At 39.0% G+C, this 13,789-nt stretch overlaps 1 protein-coding gene across 12 annotated transcripts in view; it reads right to left on the bottom strand.

Annotated features, from left to right (window-relative positions):
• The window catches only part of inpp4b (inositol polyphosphate-4-phosphatase type II B), a 237,754-nt gene that overhangs the window by 40,930 nt on the left and 183,035 nt on the right, over positions 1 to 13,789 (bottom strand). For all 12 annotated transcript variants that reach the window (XM_040147195.1, XM_040147196.1, XM_040147198.1 and 9 more), the window contains 2 exons: positions 11,574 to 11,721; positions 4,976 to 5,106 (listed from right to left, as the gene is read on the bottom strand). In XM_040147195.1, coding sequence (XP_040003129.1) covers positions 4,976 to 5,106; positions 11,574 to 11,721 — 279 coding nt within the window. The remainder of the gene's footprint in view (positions 1 to 4,975; positions 5,107 to 11,573; positions 11,722 to 13,789) is intronic.

Below are 13,789 nucleotides of genomic sequence, written 5' to 3'. Positions count from 1 at the left end.
TAAAACCAGTAAAAATAACTGCTCCAGCGCAAGTTACATGTTTTTGAGCTAGTTATGTCACTGTAGAGGGCACAGAGGACATTGATGGTGTGTATGTTGAACACTGTCAGTGTCAACAATTCAATACCAATTGTAATGTAACAGCTACTATAAATGGAAGTGTGTGAATAAGTGTGTTTGAGGAGTTGCATCTGTTCATTTTCATGTGAATTTTTTAAATAACTTCCCGTATTAAGCCTGTCAGTCATGGTGGACTAACAAGTAAAGCACTGCATGGACTTTCCCTATTATTGTTATATTTCAATGTTTTTTTCTATCTTTTTATAACATCACAATGGTAATCTAGAAGAATTTTGTTCATTTGTTTTTTCTCATTATCTTTTGTGTTATACTGTTATAGTTGTCAGTTGTGGGATCACAGAGCTCCTTTGATACACCATTGTTGCCAGTGGCGTTCCCTTAAACTGTCTGTTGATGAAGTTTAATTTTCTGTTTCTAGTGGTCTTCTGTCATCTGTCTGCCCACAAAGGCGGTGGGTTATCGTGGTTTACTGTAATATGCACCCAGTCTTCTTTGATTTTTTTTTTCTCAAGCAAACTGCTTTTGTTAATGTCATCATCATATAAGTTTTGTAGACATTTATAGCACCAGCAATCTGTAGTCTTGAATAAACTGCTACCATTTCTAAATATTATGACTGGCAATATTGTTATTAACAGCTCAGATGTCACAGATTATTGAGTTACTGGACATTTAATTTGTGTGTCTGAGTGGTAGGGCAGTATGGTGTGTTCCTTGTGCTGTAGCTCATACCGTCTTTTCACTGCAGCACAATGACAAGAGAAAGAGTAAAGTATACCCTTTTGGTAATCACTTTCTAGCTTGTCTGTCTGACAGGTGCTGAACTTAACTGAGCTATACACACTCTATGCACACCCTTTTGCCCGGTTTATTAATTACTCTTGGAGAAATAAACTAGTATACATCAATCAGGGCCCCAGTATTACAGAAGGTCTATGTTCACACAGAACGTAGATGAGAAAACCTGTTACCTTCCACAGCTTTTTAATAACATTTGGCAGGTTGTCCAAACATGAAAACAAATCCACTGCACCTCCGTTACTGTATATAATGCTGAAATTGCCGACCCACTCAAGCTGAAATGTGTTACCTCAGAAATGGATGAACACTTATCACTCAGCTGGCTTATCATTTTCAAGCACTGGAAATCAATCATGTCTTCTTACTATGGTGTTAAAAGATGTGCTACAACTTATCAAAGTGCAAATTTAAACAGATGCTATTTCTATTCACTGAATATCCGATCTGTTGATTAATTATAACAAAGACCAACACATAGTATTGCACTGTATACAAACATCCTTGCTTTTAATTTGTTTGGATGTGATTTTACTACTGTGTCCAACTTTGTCTTGTGTGTCTTGTCTTGTCTAGTTTGTTCAGTGTTGTTCTGTCACTGTGCATATGTTTAAATTGTGACCTGCAAAGGAACTGCAGATGAAAATTTGCTTTACACTAACTCTGGTGCAATACATAACATTTACGTTATGTATTGTACATGGTTTTGCAAGCTCCACATGTAGAAATGTGCAGTCTAGAAAACTAAATGCACTCAGTATTAGGTACAGACAAGCATTAGGACATTCAATAATCCATACAGTACCAAATATACCTTTCTACTACTAGCATATCTGATTCCCACTAGATGTCGACAAGTTTACGGTCAAGGCCAGGACACGCATACTTTGAGAAGACCCAAGGGTCAAGGGATGTGATAATTTGTTCAACAAGACAAGGGGTCTACAGCCATGCTAGCAGCTCTGTGAGGCTGTACTTAGGTACAGTGGTGCTATGAGTTAAATGCTAATATCAGCATGCTGGCATGCTAATGTTTAGCAGGCTAATGAAAACTCTTGACCTATGTACTGTTCCAATTTCTTCACCCCGCTAAAATTAAACTGGTCTCTTCTCCTCAGTGTACCTCAACACATTTCTGTGCTGAGGATGAGCTGTTTCCAAAGGCTAATTTTCCAGTCAGTGGCTAAGCTGTCATCTTTGCTCAGTGGGTTCTCACTGTCGGTTGTAGTGCTCTAGGGACCGGGCTAATCGAGCTAGTGACTGTTGTAGGTTAGATGAATTAGCCATATCAGATCCCCATCTGTCTGCCCAGGTGGGCTGGCTATGTGACAAGAGGGGCTAAATGCCAGCAGTACAGGCCAACATCTGGTGAGTATCTCTTCTTTTAATCTTTCTGTCATTTCTTTGCTCTTTGCCACTACTCTGTACTCCTTTGATTCCTTCAGAAGATGAACAACCAATATCCTATGCTTTTAGAAACGTCTGCCTGCATGCTTGAAGACAAGATGAGAAGAAAAAAAAAAAAAATACAAGATCACATACTGCAACAACCATCACTGGAAAAACCGGGGCTTGTTAAGTGTCAGGTCTGTCAGATCAATGTAGGTCTGTTTAAGCATGTTAAGGATTTCATCTTCATGGTCCTGTGGTGCTGAGAGCACAGCAGGCTTTTTTAATCAATCCACAGTTAGATATGTTGTAAACACAGAGGAGGAGTGGACACATGCTGTGTGAATGGTGTAATTAGTCTGAGAGAAGTGTGAATTAGATAAGTCAGTCATCTCTGAAAGTAACATTTTTCTGTTTTTTACTTTTTTTCAATTTATGCCTTTTAACATTTTGGTGTTTTATTTTTATCTCTTCTTTTTATTATTACTATTTTTAATGTTAACTTTAATAACCGGAAAAATAGAATATGTCTGTGCACTCCACAGCAGAGGGTCTTTACCTGGAGGCCACAGACTGCAGAGACTACTGTTCTAATACAGACATTACAAGCCGAAAGTAAGATATGAGCTATCGTGCTCATCTGTCTTGCTATCTGTACCATAACTGGCTTTACTGCCAGCCGCAAAGATATATGACACTGCTTTAATCTACAATACGTAGCTCTGGGCCTTAAGCTGTAGTTATCCCATAAGTGGAGCGTAAGAGTAACTGACAGATTTGTGCCAGCAGTACTGGAGGTCCAACAAACACCATGCTGACAGGATTATGTATGTGCCTTTAATTTGCCTGCTCGTAAACAATGGATGTAGGGATGATTAATTTATGAATGGAGTACAGTTATTAGAGCATCTGAAGTATTTGCTGAGGTCAGCTCATCATTAAAAATGGATATGGTGCTGAACCTAAACATGGGGACTCTGCATCACCCTCCCAGAGGAGTGCTTCTCTTCTTCCCCTTCTTATTGTACTACCTGCAGTTTCTCAAACTTTGTTTTTGTTTTCTTTCTTAAAAACAAAAATGAAATGAGAGAAACATAAGCAAAACTCCACCTAACCCATGAAATGTGCACAGATTGCCAATTCTTCTTTGTGCATTAAAATCCCCGACTCAGGACTGACCTTAAATTATTTGTGCATTAGAGTCAGCCTCTAATTAATATAAATGCACAGATAATCTTAGAGCAACCCTCAAAGCCATGTCAAAACCTGCAAAACCCAACTATTTTAAAACATCATAAATAATGTAGAAATAACTGCACATTTTGGGATTGTGGGAGCAGTTTATATTTTATATTCAACATATAATCATATGCATGAGCCTCCTCCACACTGTCTCTTTTTGTCTTTACTGTCCACCTTTTTAAATCATATTTGTTATCAATAATTAATCTGCAGCAGTTTGCCCACCCAGCTTGTTTATTAATGTCTGTCATCCTGTTAAATTAATGCAGGACTGGATCAGAGTGGTGAGTTGGGCGAGAGCTCCTCCGTGTATTGCAACATCTGGGCCACGCAAGGGACTTGTCAGGAACCATAATGACAAACGTCACATTATCCCTTCCTCTCGGCCTCAACCCCCTCCCCTCAGAGCCCAGGCAGGCAGTGCAGAGGCTTAACCACCGTCATCTCTTATCAGCTGGGCAAAGCAAAAAGCAACCGATACAAATATCTCATTATGGGGATAAGAGTAAAATTCATCAGCAGCCATAATGTTGCAGCCATAATGTTGTCCACAGCAAGCTAAGTTATGCATAGGAAGAGGTTATGACAAAAAATGAAAGAAATGACAGAGGACAAATCCAGAGAGACTGATCCGTCTATGAACTTTTTAGTGTCTATTTCCTGTTAAGTTTTTCATTAGTAATAATTTAATGAGCTTGGTTGGGGACAGATACAGATAATGTATTTCGAACACCTGACAGCTGTTGTTTTGGACTGTAAAATGAGTCTGTGTCTGTGAGAGCTTCTGTATGTATAAGGGCAAAACCTACTACACTGTTTGTCTGTAGTATGAGTTTTCTTCCTGGTTTTAAGTATTCAAACGGAACACAACAAATGCATCACCTTCATATTTCCAAGTACATTTTAAACACCCCATCATCACTGGCATTCTATGGCATTATCACATGTTCAAGCTTTCCGTGCTGAACGTCAGGGGCAAAAGAGAACCAGCCTAATTACTTTCGCTAACTACACGGATTATTTTATTACGTAAAACATTTGCAAAAGGTGTGCAAAAATACTTACACACTAAGTAGAACACTGAGTATCTGTAATTGAGATGCAAGACTCATGTTTTTGTTTGCACATGGCAGAGATTTGCACCGCTTTTTATGTGCACTGCAAACAGTTACTTTAATAAAACACAGAAGCGCACATGGGCACACACATTTCAATTGTCCCTGATGAAACCTGTGTTTCTATGGAAACTCTTTTGACAGCAGGTAGATAAATAAAACACCCTCTCGCTACGCTTTCCAGCGACACAAACCACCCAGAATCCATCCTTCAACTCAAAGTTGTCCTCTATTTCTGGACCTAACCTTCATAACCAAGTGTGTTTGTTTAACACTTTTGTACGCATGTGCATGAATTCATGTGGGGACGCAGGTATGAATATAGAATTTTTAAGTGGGTGCATTCATACCAGTAATCTTGTCCAGTTCAGCCAAAGTCTCCTGGTAGGAGCTGATGATTCCTCCATATCGTGTCATCACCTCCTTCCTTAAGTTGTCCCAGTGAGGAGAAAGCTCCCCCAGCTCCCTCAGCTCCTGCAACCTACAGATAAACACAGATTTATAATGACCTTTGTGGGTTTCATAGAAATTAAACACATAATCAATAAGCTGTCAAAATATTGGCTTGCTTGGTGTTTCTTCTTAGCTTCTGTGTTGATTATAGTTCATTAAAAAATAGACAGTCGTAATACAATCTAATTTAAGGGAGAAAAATTATTAATATTGTAATGCTACATCTACATCTCCGCTGCCTCCCAAACTCCTTTCAAATTATCCAAATTTTCCAGTTAGGGTACAAAAAACGATTAACAATCCTTGTAAAACACAGACACAAGTGTGCACAAAACTGAACCAGACACACATGCTCACACAGTAACATCCCAATGCACCCTGTGCTGAGCCAGATAAACACATTTCTGAACCTCGGGCTAGTAGCTGGTGCCCACTTATCCACTCTGCCCTACCAAATTCCTCCCCTGCTCCTACCATTCTTTAACATTGCTTATATAACAAACCCATCTGGTCTTTACTGCTGTCACTGGAGTGATCAGTAGCCTGTCTTTCATCTAGCTGTGCCTGCAGCCTAAGGCCAAAATCATCTGATCTGCTTCTTTAGGAAATAAGAGTGGCCAGGCATGAGTGTTTGCATGTGTGTCTGTGTTTGTGGGGTGGGGGCTGATTTCCTTATAGGAAGTATAGCCTAATTCACTGGCTCATCATTTGCATCTGAAAGGCGACATCAGATGGACAGATATCATTCAGAAACCAGCCCTCCAGCATCCATTGAAAAGTAAATTGCAGTGATATTATAAACATTCGAGGATGAGGGGGTTTCAATATAGTATTCAGGATAACAAATACATGGTCATATGTATTACTTTCATGATAACGAGACCAATTTTCCGTCATTAAAGCTCATGCATTTTGTATACTGCATGTCTTAAAATGAAAGGCTGCATGTATAAATGCTCGTTGGTTCGACCTATTGTTAAGACCAGGCATAATTACTTGAATGCATAATGTAATAGTTATTTCTTTGTTGTAGTTCAACTACTACAACAATGCATTAGGCGATGATGGCCTCTCCAGACTATTTCCTGGCCTCCTCCAGGTAAAGACGTTATTTTTAGATTACTTTGAAGTATTTCAATACACGGATGAGGGCGATGGAAATGATGCCAGATAGAGAGAGGGAGGGAGAGAGAGAGAGATAGAGAGAGAGAGAAAGAGAGGAACCCACAATGTTTAAAGCAAATTACAAAAGACAAAACAAAAAAACAAAAAAACAAACAAACAAAAAACACATTTTTTCATGCATCTCCACTGGTATCTGGCCATAACAATTTTCATGGGAAATATTAATTTGTTAGAATGTAATTCTAGTGAAAACTGTTAAGAGAGGTGATTTATCCTGCGTAAACATTGTTTCTGGAAAGACAGGTAGTGGTTCAATTTTTTAAACGTTATCTTGTTTTTGTTTTTTTTAATCCTGTAAGCATTAGAGCTAAACAGAAACATTGACTGGTGTTAGCTCATTGTGGATTGTACATCTGTGTATGTGTATATGTCGTCTGATAAGTAGCAGGAAATTGCAGTACAGATAATCCAAGGTCATTGGAGAATAGTACCTGCATTACATAGTTTGCAAAATGCTGTGCTTAGTAGGTATCTTTGTCACAATTTAATAAATAAATAAATCTAAGGGACCAAGCATTTGCCTTAAAAATCCAGCATTGTTTGGTCTATACTGAGCTCCACAAAGACATTTTATTCACCTCAATTGTATTGTGGTGGCAGCAGAGATCTCTAGGAGGGATATTTCAAAACCTAGAAAAATTTGAGTCAAATTAACTGCATGGGTGGATGACACTAGAGTTAAGTAAGAATAAAACATATACAGTACATACAGCAAACATCTGCAAATGATAAAAGAATATGCAGTTTTCGAGCCTGGCTAAAAACAACTGAGCTGGCCATAGAACAAATGATAAATGACATATGAAAGATTTTCCTCATCTTGTATCTTTCTAGTTTTGAACAAACCTGCAGCTCGAAAACAACCTCAAGGCATAGAGGCGCCACATGCTGGGCAACTCTGCCAACACGCTCTGCAGGTGGTTGTAAGTAAGCATAGGAAGATGGACAGGAGGCTTGCTCACAAAGTAAGTATATTCCAGATTACCATCAGTAAAGGAAACTCACAGTAGCATGGGCAGCGGCACAGGCATGCATGTGAGTTTGGATTGTTTGAAGGAAACGTTATTTTTATTTTTGGCATCTAATTAGTGCTTGAAACCATTCTTAATTATAAAGGGGTTTAATCAGAGACCGGTGATGAAGATACATGTTCTAGCTTTAGTTTGTTAAAGGAAAACACAAACTACTAAGATAAAAAAAAAAAAAAACTTTCAAGCTAAGCTAATACATGCCTGGGGCTGAGCAAGATAATGATATTGGGACCCTTGTGGTGTCAAGACAGCAGCGCTGAGATAGATTTCCCAGCTGCTGAGGTCTGAGTAGGGGAAACTCCAGGTTTTCCATGGTTTCAATCAAATATATTGTTACCAGCATACCCACTCAGGTTGAAGTGGTCTCTAATACCATAAATGGGCTATTTTAACCAATCAAGGGGCAATGTTCTCTGATTTCTAGGTTTATATAGCAAATGTTACATGGCACTAGATCGGTACAATGCTCTTTAACAGATTGCAGCCATTCACAATACTCTATATCCTCGGACTATACCTCTCAGCCGCTGCTGTTTGTGCATCACACTGTCAAACCGTAATATGTGTCTTTGATCTGTTATTGTGTGTTGGGAAGTCTGGAGTGGGGTTTAGGCTGGATGGTCCTAATAATAGAATATAGATAAAATAATAGATAAACATGTCTTCTTGCTAGCTGAGGGTGATAAGGGAGTGGGATGGTGGATAGAGAGATATAATGTCACCTCCTTAATCAGACTGCTATTGTCTGAGAAGAGTAAAAGTGTGATTTAAAAAATGGTCACACTGTCAATCAGCTCTTTGGTATTACATCTAACAGCAAAAATTTGAAAATGAGCACGCCAATAAATAGTTTATGCACAAAAGGTATGTAAGAGGGTTTTTTTTGGTTTAAATGTTTGAAGTGGGAAAGGCACTGTGAATGCAATATTATAAAGTGGGATCAAATTATTTCTACAAGTTTTAAATTACCTAACCTTTTTTATGCATGTGAGGATGATGTAATTTCTTTTAATCTAGTGTACACTTTAAATTTCATATTCAGACAGATGCCCTCCAGGCCTGTTTTAAGACATATAAAAATAAATATTAATACGTTTATTTACTTCGTAAAAATTCTTAAAATTATATCTAGTCCTTCTCCCCTTTTAAAAATTCCAGAATCTATGAATATGCAATTATAGTTCATTTCAAAACTTGAACTGCTGGACAGTGTCTACTACTTCACTGAAAAGTTCATTTTCAGTGTTTGTTTACTCAAGGCATAAAGATTCCACATCACACTTATGTTAAGTTTTATATTAGACCATGACTGGCCTCCAGCCGAGGTGTGATGCCACAAAACCACGCTTGTAAACACCTTAAACTCAGTATTGAGTTACGTACAGAGAGAAGTGTCAACAGTGTGGGAGCTGATTTCTGTTGCACAATAAATAAATAAATAAAAGGTTCATCCAAAAGTAATTACAAGCATTTGGAAAAATGCAGTAGATTATGTAGCTTAATATTTTCTGAACAATTGTGAGTTGCATTTTCCTTGTTCCACTTTAGTAGACTAAAAGACTAAGAGACAAGAAATAAATAGAAAATGAAAATATAAAACACAGAAACAGAAAACGAATATGCTGAGAATTGATGAACAGAAAAAAAGAATGAAGAAGAGAAGGAAGAAAGGGAGAGAAGGATATCGTTACTAAGAATAAAAAATAAATCTACAATACAATAATGATTTGGATTTGATAGAAAGACATACAGAAACTGATGCAGTTTAGTCACTTATGTTGACTAGAACATGATGCAGATATTAGAAAATAAAACGGTGGGCAAACATCAAGTAGAACAATGTGTTAAAATTTACTTGGACAGATGACTGAGATAACAGAATACACTTTCCAAAGAGCAAAGACCTGTCAAGTGGGCACCTTTATTTCACGCAGCGTTATAGTGCCTCTTCAATTTAATCACAGGCGGCTTTGTGTGTAGGGTCAATAAAACCTCAATGAGAGGACTAAAAAGCAAAGCTTGCTTTCTTTCTTTCTTTCTCTCAATACAGGGCGCTCCTTCCATCAAGTACAGTCACTAATATGATCCTGAATGTACAGAATTATTGGAAACAGTGAAGCCTGATGTTAAAATGTCACCCATATGTTCTTGATAGACAATCACAGCACTTGTTTATTAAGAGGAAAAGAAGGGGCCATAATTTTTTTCCATTAATGAAAAACCAGACAGCTCTTAATGAATGAGGTTTAATGGAAACCCACACACTGACACTTTACTACACACGCATTCATTATCTTTAAACACACACACACACACACACACACACACACACACACACACACACACACACACACACACACACACACACACACACACACACACACACACACACACACACGAGGAGCCACAGCATCTTTACTGGAGGAACAAAGAAAAATCAGCCACCTCTGTGTTCACAGGATTAGATTAGAACACGACTGTAGACATCAAAGTGAACAAACAGAAGGAAGAAACATCCAAGATTATCATAGAGTGGTAAAGCAAACTAAGCCACCCACCATCCGCCACTGCACTCACAACTTTGCAGCACTAACTGAATCATTAGAAACGCGGAGCTAGCACCAGTGTGAAGCTGGCTGACAGAATCGGCTAAATGGATAGGCACCGTGGAGAAAGACAACATTTAAAGAGGATTATAGGAGAGGTGCTTAAGCGACCAAGCTGGAGATATGGTACACATGCCTGTTAATAAACAAACATTGTATAAGGTAGTCATGGTTTTGAGCCTGCTGAGTGCTCATGAGCTGCATTATACAGATAAGACATTAAATAAATATTCTATAATTGTCTTCTAAATTTAACTGTGATTTAAATGATCAGTTTGCAGAACTGATCATCTTCTATTTAAACAGAAAGTAGGGTCAGAGATACTGAGAGAGGACATGTGGGAACCATGGTCTGAGCATGTCAACGGATTCCAGTACATCTGTTTGACTGATAAACTGATAACAAAGCTTGTCTAGTCAATCGGTCAATAATGGCTCTGAGACTTATTCTATGTGTAAGTGTGTGGCAGAGGGTTTGATTGCAGTCGCGTGTATGCTTCTGCATGTGAATGTGCCCTTGAAGTCTGTGTGATCCTTTAGGTGCACACGATGATTACAAATCAAAGTCTCCTCCCACCACCAAGCTCATCAAAATTGCTGATTGCGTCTTCCTTTTTTGTACCTATTCCTTGTATTAAAGTGAGTTTAAAGACATGATCTGAAGCTGTGTGTGTGAGTGTTGAGTTGAGAAATGATCTGTCTTGACAAACGTTACTCCAGCCTGAGGGAAGGGACTATTTGATGTACTTAAGGGTGCACACTCGGAGACTGTTGAAACACCACCACCCTCTGTTATTTCTTAATCCGTTCTCAATCTCACACCCTACTCACTGGACTGGACATCAATTGCAGTTATGTTCTTGATTTCCATAATGTTCCACATTTATTCAAAACTTAATTTTTTATTAGTTGTGATCCAAAACAGGAAAATGATCATTTTTGGCATTTTCGCGACAGTGGATCAATTTTAGATGCTGGAGGGAGCAATGAAACCAGGAGACGCCACATTTAGCTGTGAAATGAAGAGTTGCAGGCAACAGACTGTACACCTCCAATTCCCCAGTAAGGTAACTAGCTTTACTATGACCTGCCATTGCTCACAGTTTGCACAGCATGAAGTCAGACCATAGTTGCTCAAGAAACAGATGTTCTTTGGTTGCATTTCTTATAAAAATAGCTACTGAAGAAGCGTTTGCAGCCCCCAGAATTTAGGGACTCGTAGTATTGACCAACTCTTGCTCTTATTACCAGTTACCAAACATTCAGCACTGGCAGCAGGGCGTTGAACGACTCATTAGAGGACTGGGAGATGGTGTGCATGTGTGTGTTTGAAAGAGACAATGTTTGTCGTTTTGTGCATGCATGGGTATAGAAGCCTGTTTTGAAGTGTTAAGCAGATCTGAATAATTAACTCTTCTCCAAATATGGGCAGAACTTTTAAATAATCCTTTACATCGGGTGAATTTGGTTGGCAAAGGCTGTCTAGAAGTTACATATGCACACTGTACATATAATGAGGTAACACCTGGAGGGAGTTTTACTTTGAACTTTTGACTGTTCTCCGTTGGCTGATTAGTTGCTGCCTGCACAAAAAAGGATATAAGCTATCTGTTGCATTGAGATATCTGGCAGTGACATCCTAGGATCAACAGTATGATTTCACAGAGGCTTACCTACTCATGTCCTCCCGAATGTACAGTGAGAGCAGCTGTTTGGGGATGCCAAAGGACAACGTGCACTCCTCCATTTGTTCCCGCACAAGCATCCACTTGCTGTCCACTGTTTGAAATCTGTACACCTTGCATACTGGGTTCTTGAACACTGAGGCAGGGAGACAAAGGGAGGGAAGAGAGGTATAGTGAACAATCTGACACAGCAGAAAAAGCATCACATTCTCCCTTTTTTTTCAATTTCACAAAAGGAAAACAGAGGATCTAAAACAGCTTTGACAGCTGGCACCCTCAAGGACACCACAGCAAGAAACTCCTCAAAAGTCACATGAGGTATGAAGCGCAAATTAAATTCTATAATCAATAACTGTGTCTGCCATAGATAAGGTGTTTCTCATCTTCCAAGGCCTTCTCTCTCTTTCAACTTCAGTCGCAATACAGCAGACTAGAATACTGACTGAAATACAGAAAACCTTGTCCTGTTAATCTTTGCCCTATTATTTCCTCTGTTTCCATTTTAATTGCTTATTTATTGCACCACAGCGTGGCACAGGCAGTCGATTCATTCGGAAACTTTGCTTGCTCAACCCTCCACCCAACTCTTCCATTAGAACCAATTCAAATTCAGTCCCATCTTCTTCATTTTTGCAGTGTGGCTAATAGCAGCAATCGAAGGCTGGAAACGAAAAACAGCTCTAATGCTCTTATCTGCATGCTGGCAGCAGAGGGCAAGAAAGCTGTGTGCCTTGAACAGTGTTTATTACTCCTTTTCATTTCCAGAGCTGCAAACAGAAAGGGAGTCACTCAGTAAGTCGGAGCTGAAGAACCCCAGGTGAAAACGTTGACAATCTCGCTCTAGGCGGTAAAACATGCACGGCACCAGTAAAATGTTTTTGCTTGAATTCAAAAGTGGGAGCCACACTTCTGCTCCTGCTGACAGCATAGAGAATGCTCCCGCTACCGAACCTTTCATATTGTACTGTACCCTGGTCTGGCCCAAGATTGTCCTTTTTTCAAAGTCATCTGTCTAAGCGTCCAAGTTATTAATCCTGGTGGTGCTACGTCAATTGTCCTCAATTTTTAAAGTACAGCGATGGCCTTCAATCCAGATGGGTTCAAGAAGGTGCACTACAATTGAAGTGGCTATGTGCTAAGAGGATCTTCATTTAGATTGCAATAACATGAAGTGTGCTGACAACTGTGTCAACTGTGTTTCAATAAAAGCTTGTTTCAAAGTGAATTTTGGGCGACCACTTGAAATTAAAACAAGAGATTGGTTTACGGCGTGTCAAACAATTTGCCAAGACAACGAGACAATGTGAAGTGTCTTCCATTGATTTGCAACATGCTAATAATTTCTCTGACATCAGATAATATTATTGCATGCACTCCTGGCAATATGAGTTTGTTATCATCAACACATCCGAGGGAAGGACCGCATCTACAGTGAACTGATTCTAGTAACAAGAATTGTACGTGTATCCAAAGCCTGATATAGCTTATTCCTCAGTGCCATAGAGCTTCATTCTTGTCCAAAAACTATTGTAACACATCAAGCACCTTAGAAATAAAGAAAACATCTGCTATGAGGCTATATTTTTGAACATATAAAGTCACTTCTAAACCTATGCACAAAAGGTGTTTCCATCACAGAAATTTATTACTAACAAATACATGTTCAGCATCAAAACAGCATAAATATTTTGAAGGTATAGTATCTTACTAAATTTTATTGAAAAGGCTAATTTAAGATGAATTTGTTTTATAAATTTGTTATTTCATAATTTCTGTGGATAAAAGCCCATATGCATACAGTACAGACAATAGAGATCCAGGATAATAACTGTGAGCCCAATAAGCTGTAGAAAGGCTTATTATTGTTTTTCTAACTAAGCTGAAGTTGATGTTGACATTAATGGTGATTAAGGTTAAGACTGGCCCTGGAATGACCCCGGAAAGGATTCAAATTGCATCTGAATGAAATGGGATATTCAGACACTGTTGGCATGGGGATTAGAGTGAAGTGAATGGATGACAAAAATAAATGGGGAGCAAGAGACACATGGAGAGGAGGGAGTGAAGGCACAACCTTAATCGGAAGAGGGACAGTTGCTGAGTTCTACCTCCGCCGGAGAAGCGGATTAACCCCTGAACTCCCCCCTGCCACCACACTAATCTGACCACCAATCAGACGCTTCTGTTTCAATTCCCGGCACCTC

The sequence above is a fragment of the Xiphias gladius genome, chromosome 15 (assembly GCF_016859285.1).
Source record: "Xiphias gladius isolate SHS-SW01 ecotype Sanya breed wild chromosome 15, ASM1685928v1, whole genome shotgun sequence".
Classification (NCBI taxonomy): Eukaryota; Metazoa; Chordata; class Actinopteri; order Istiophoriformes; family Xiphiidae; genus Xiphias; species Xiphias gladius.
The sequence above is the reverse complement of the archived record's forward strand: the minus strand, read 5'-3'. Positions and strand labels throughout refer to the sequence as shown.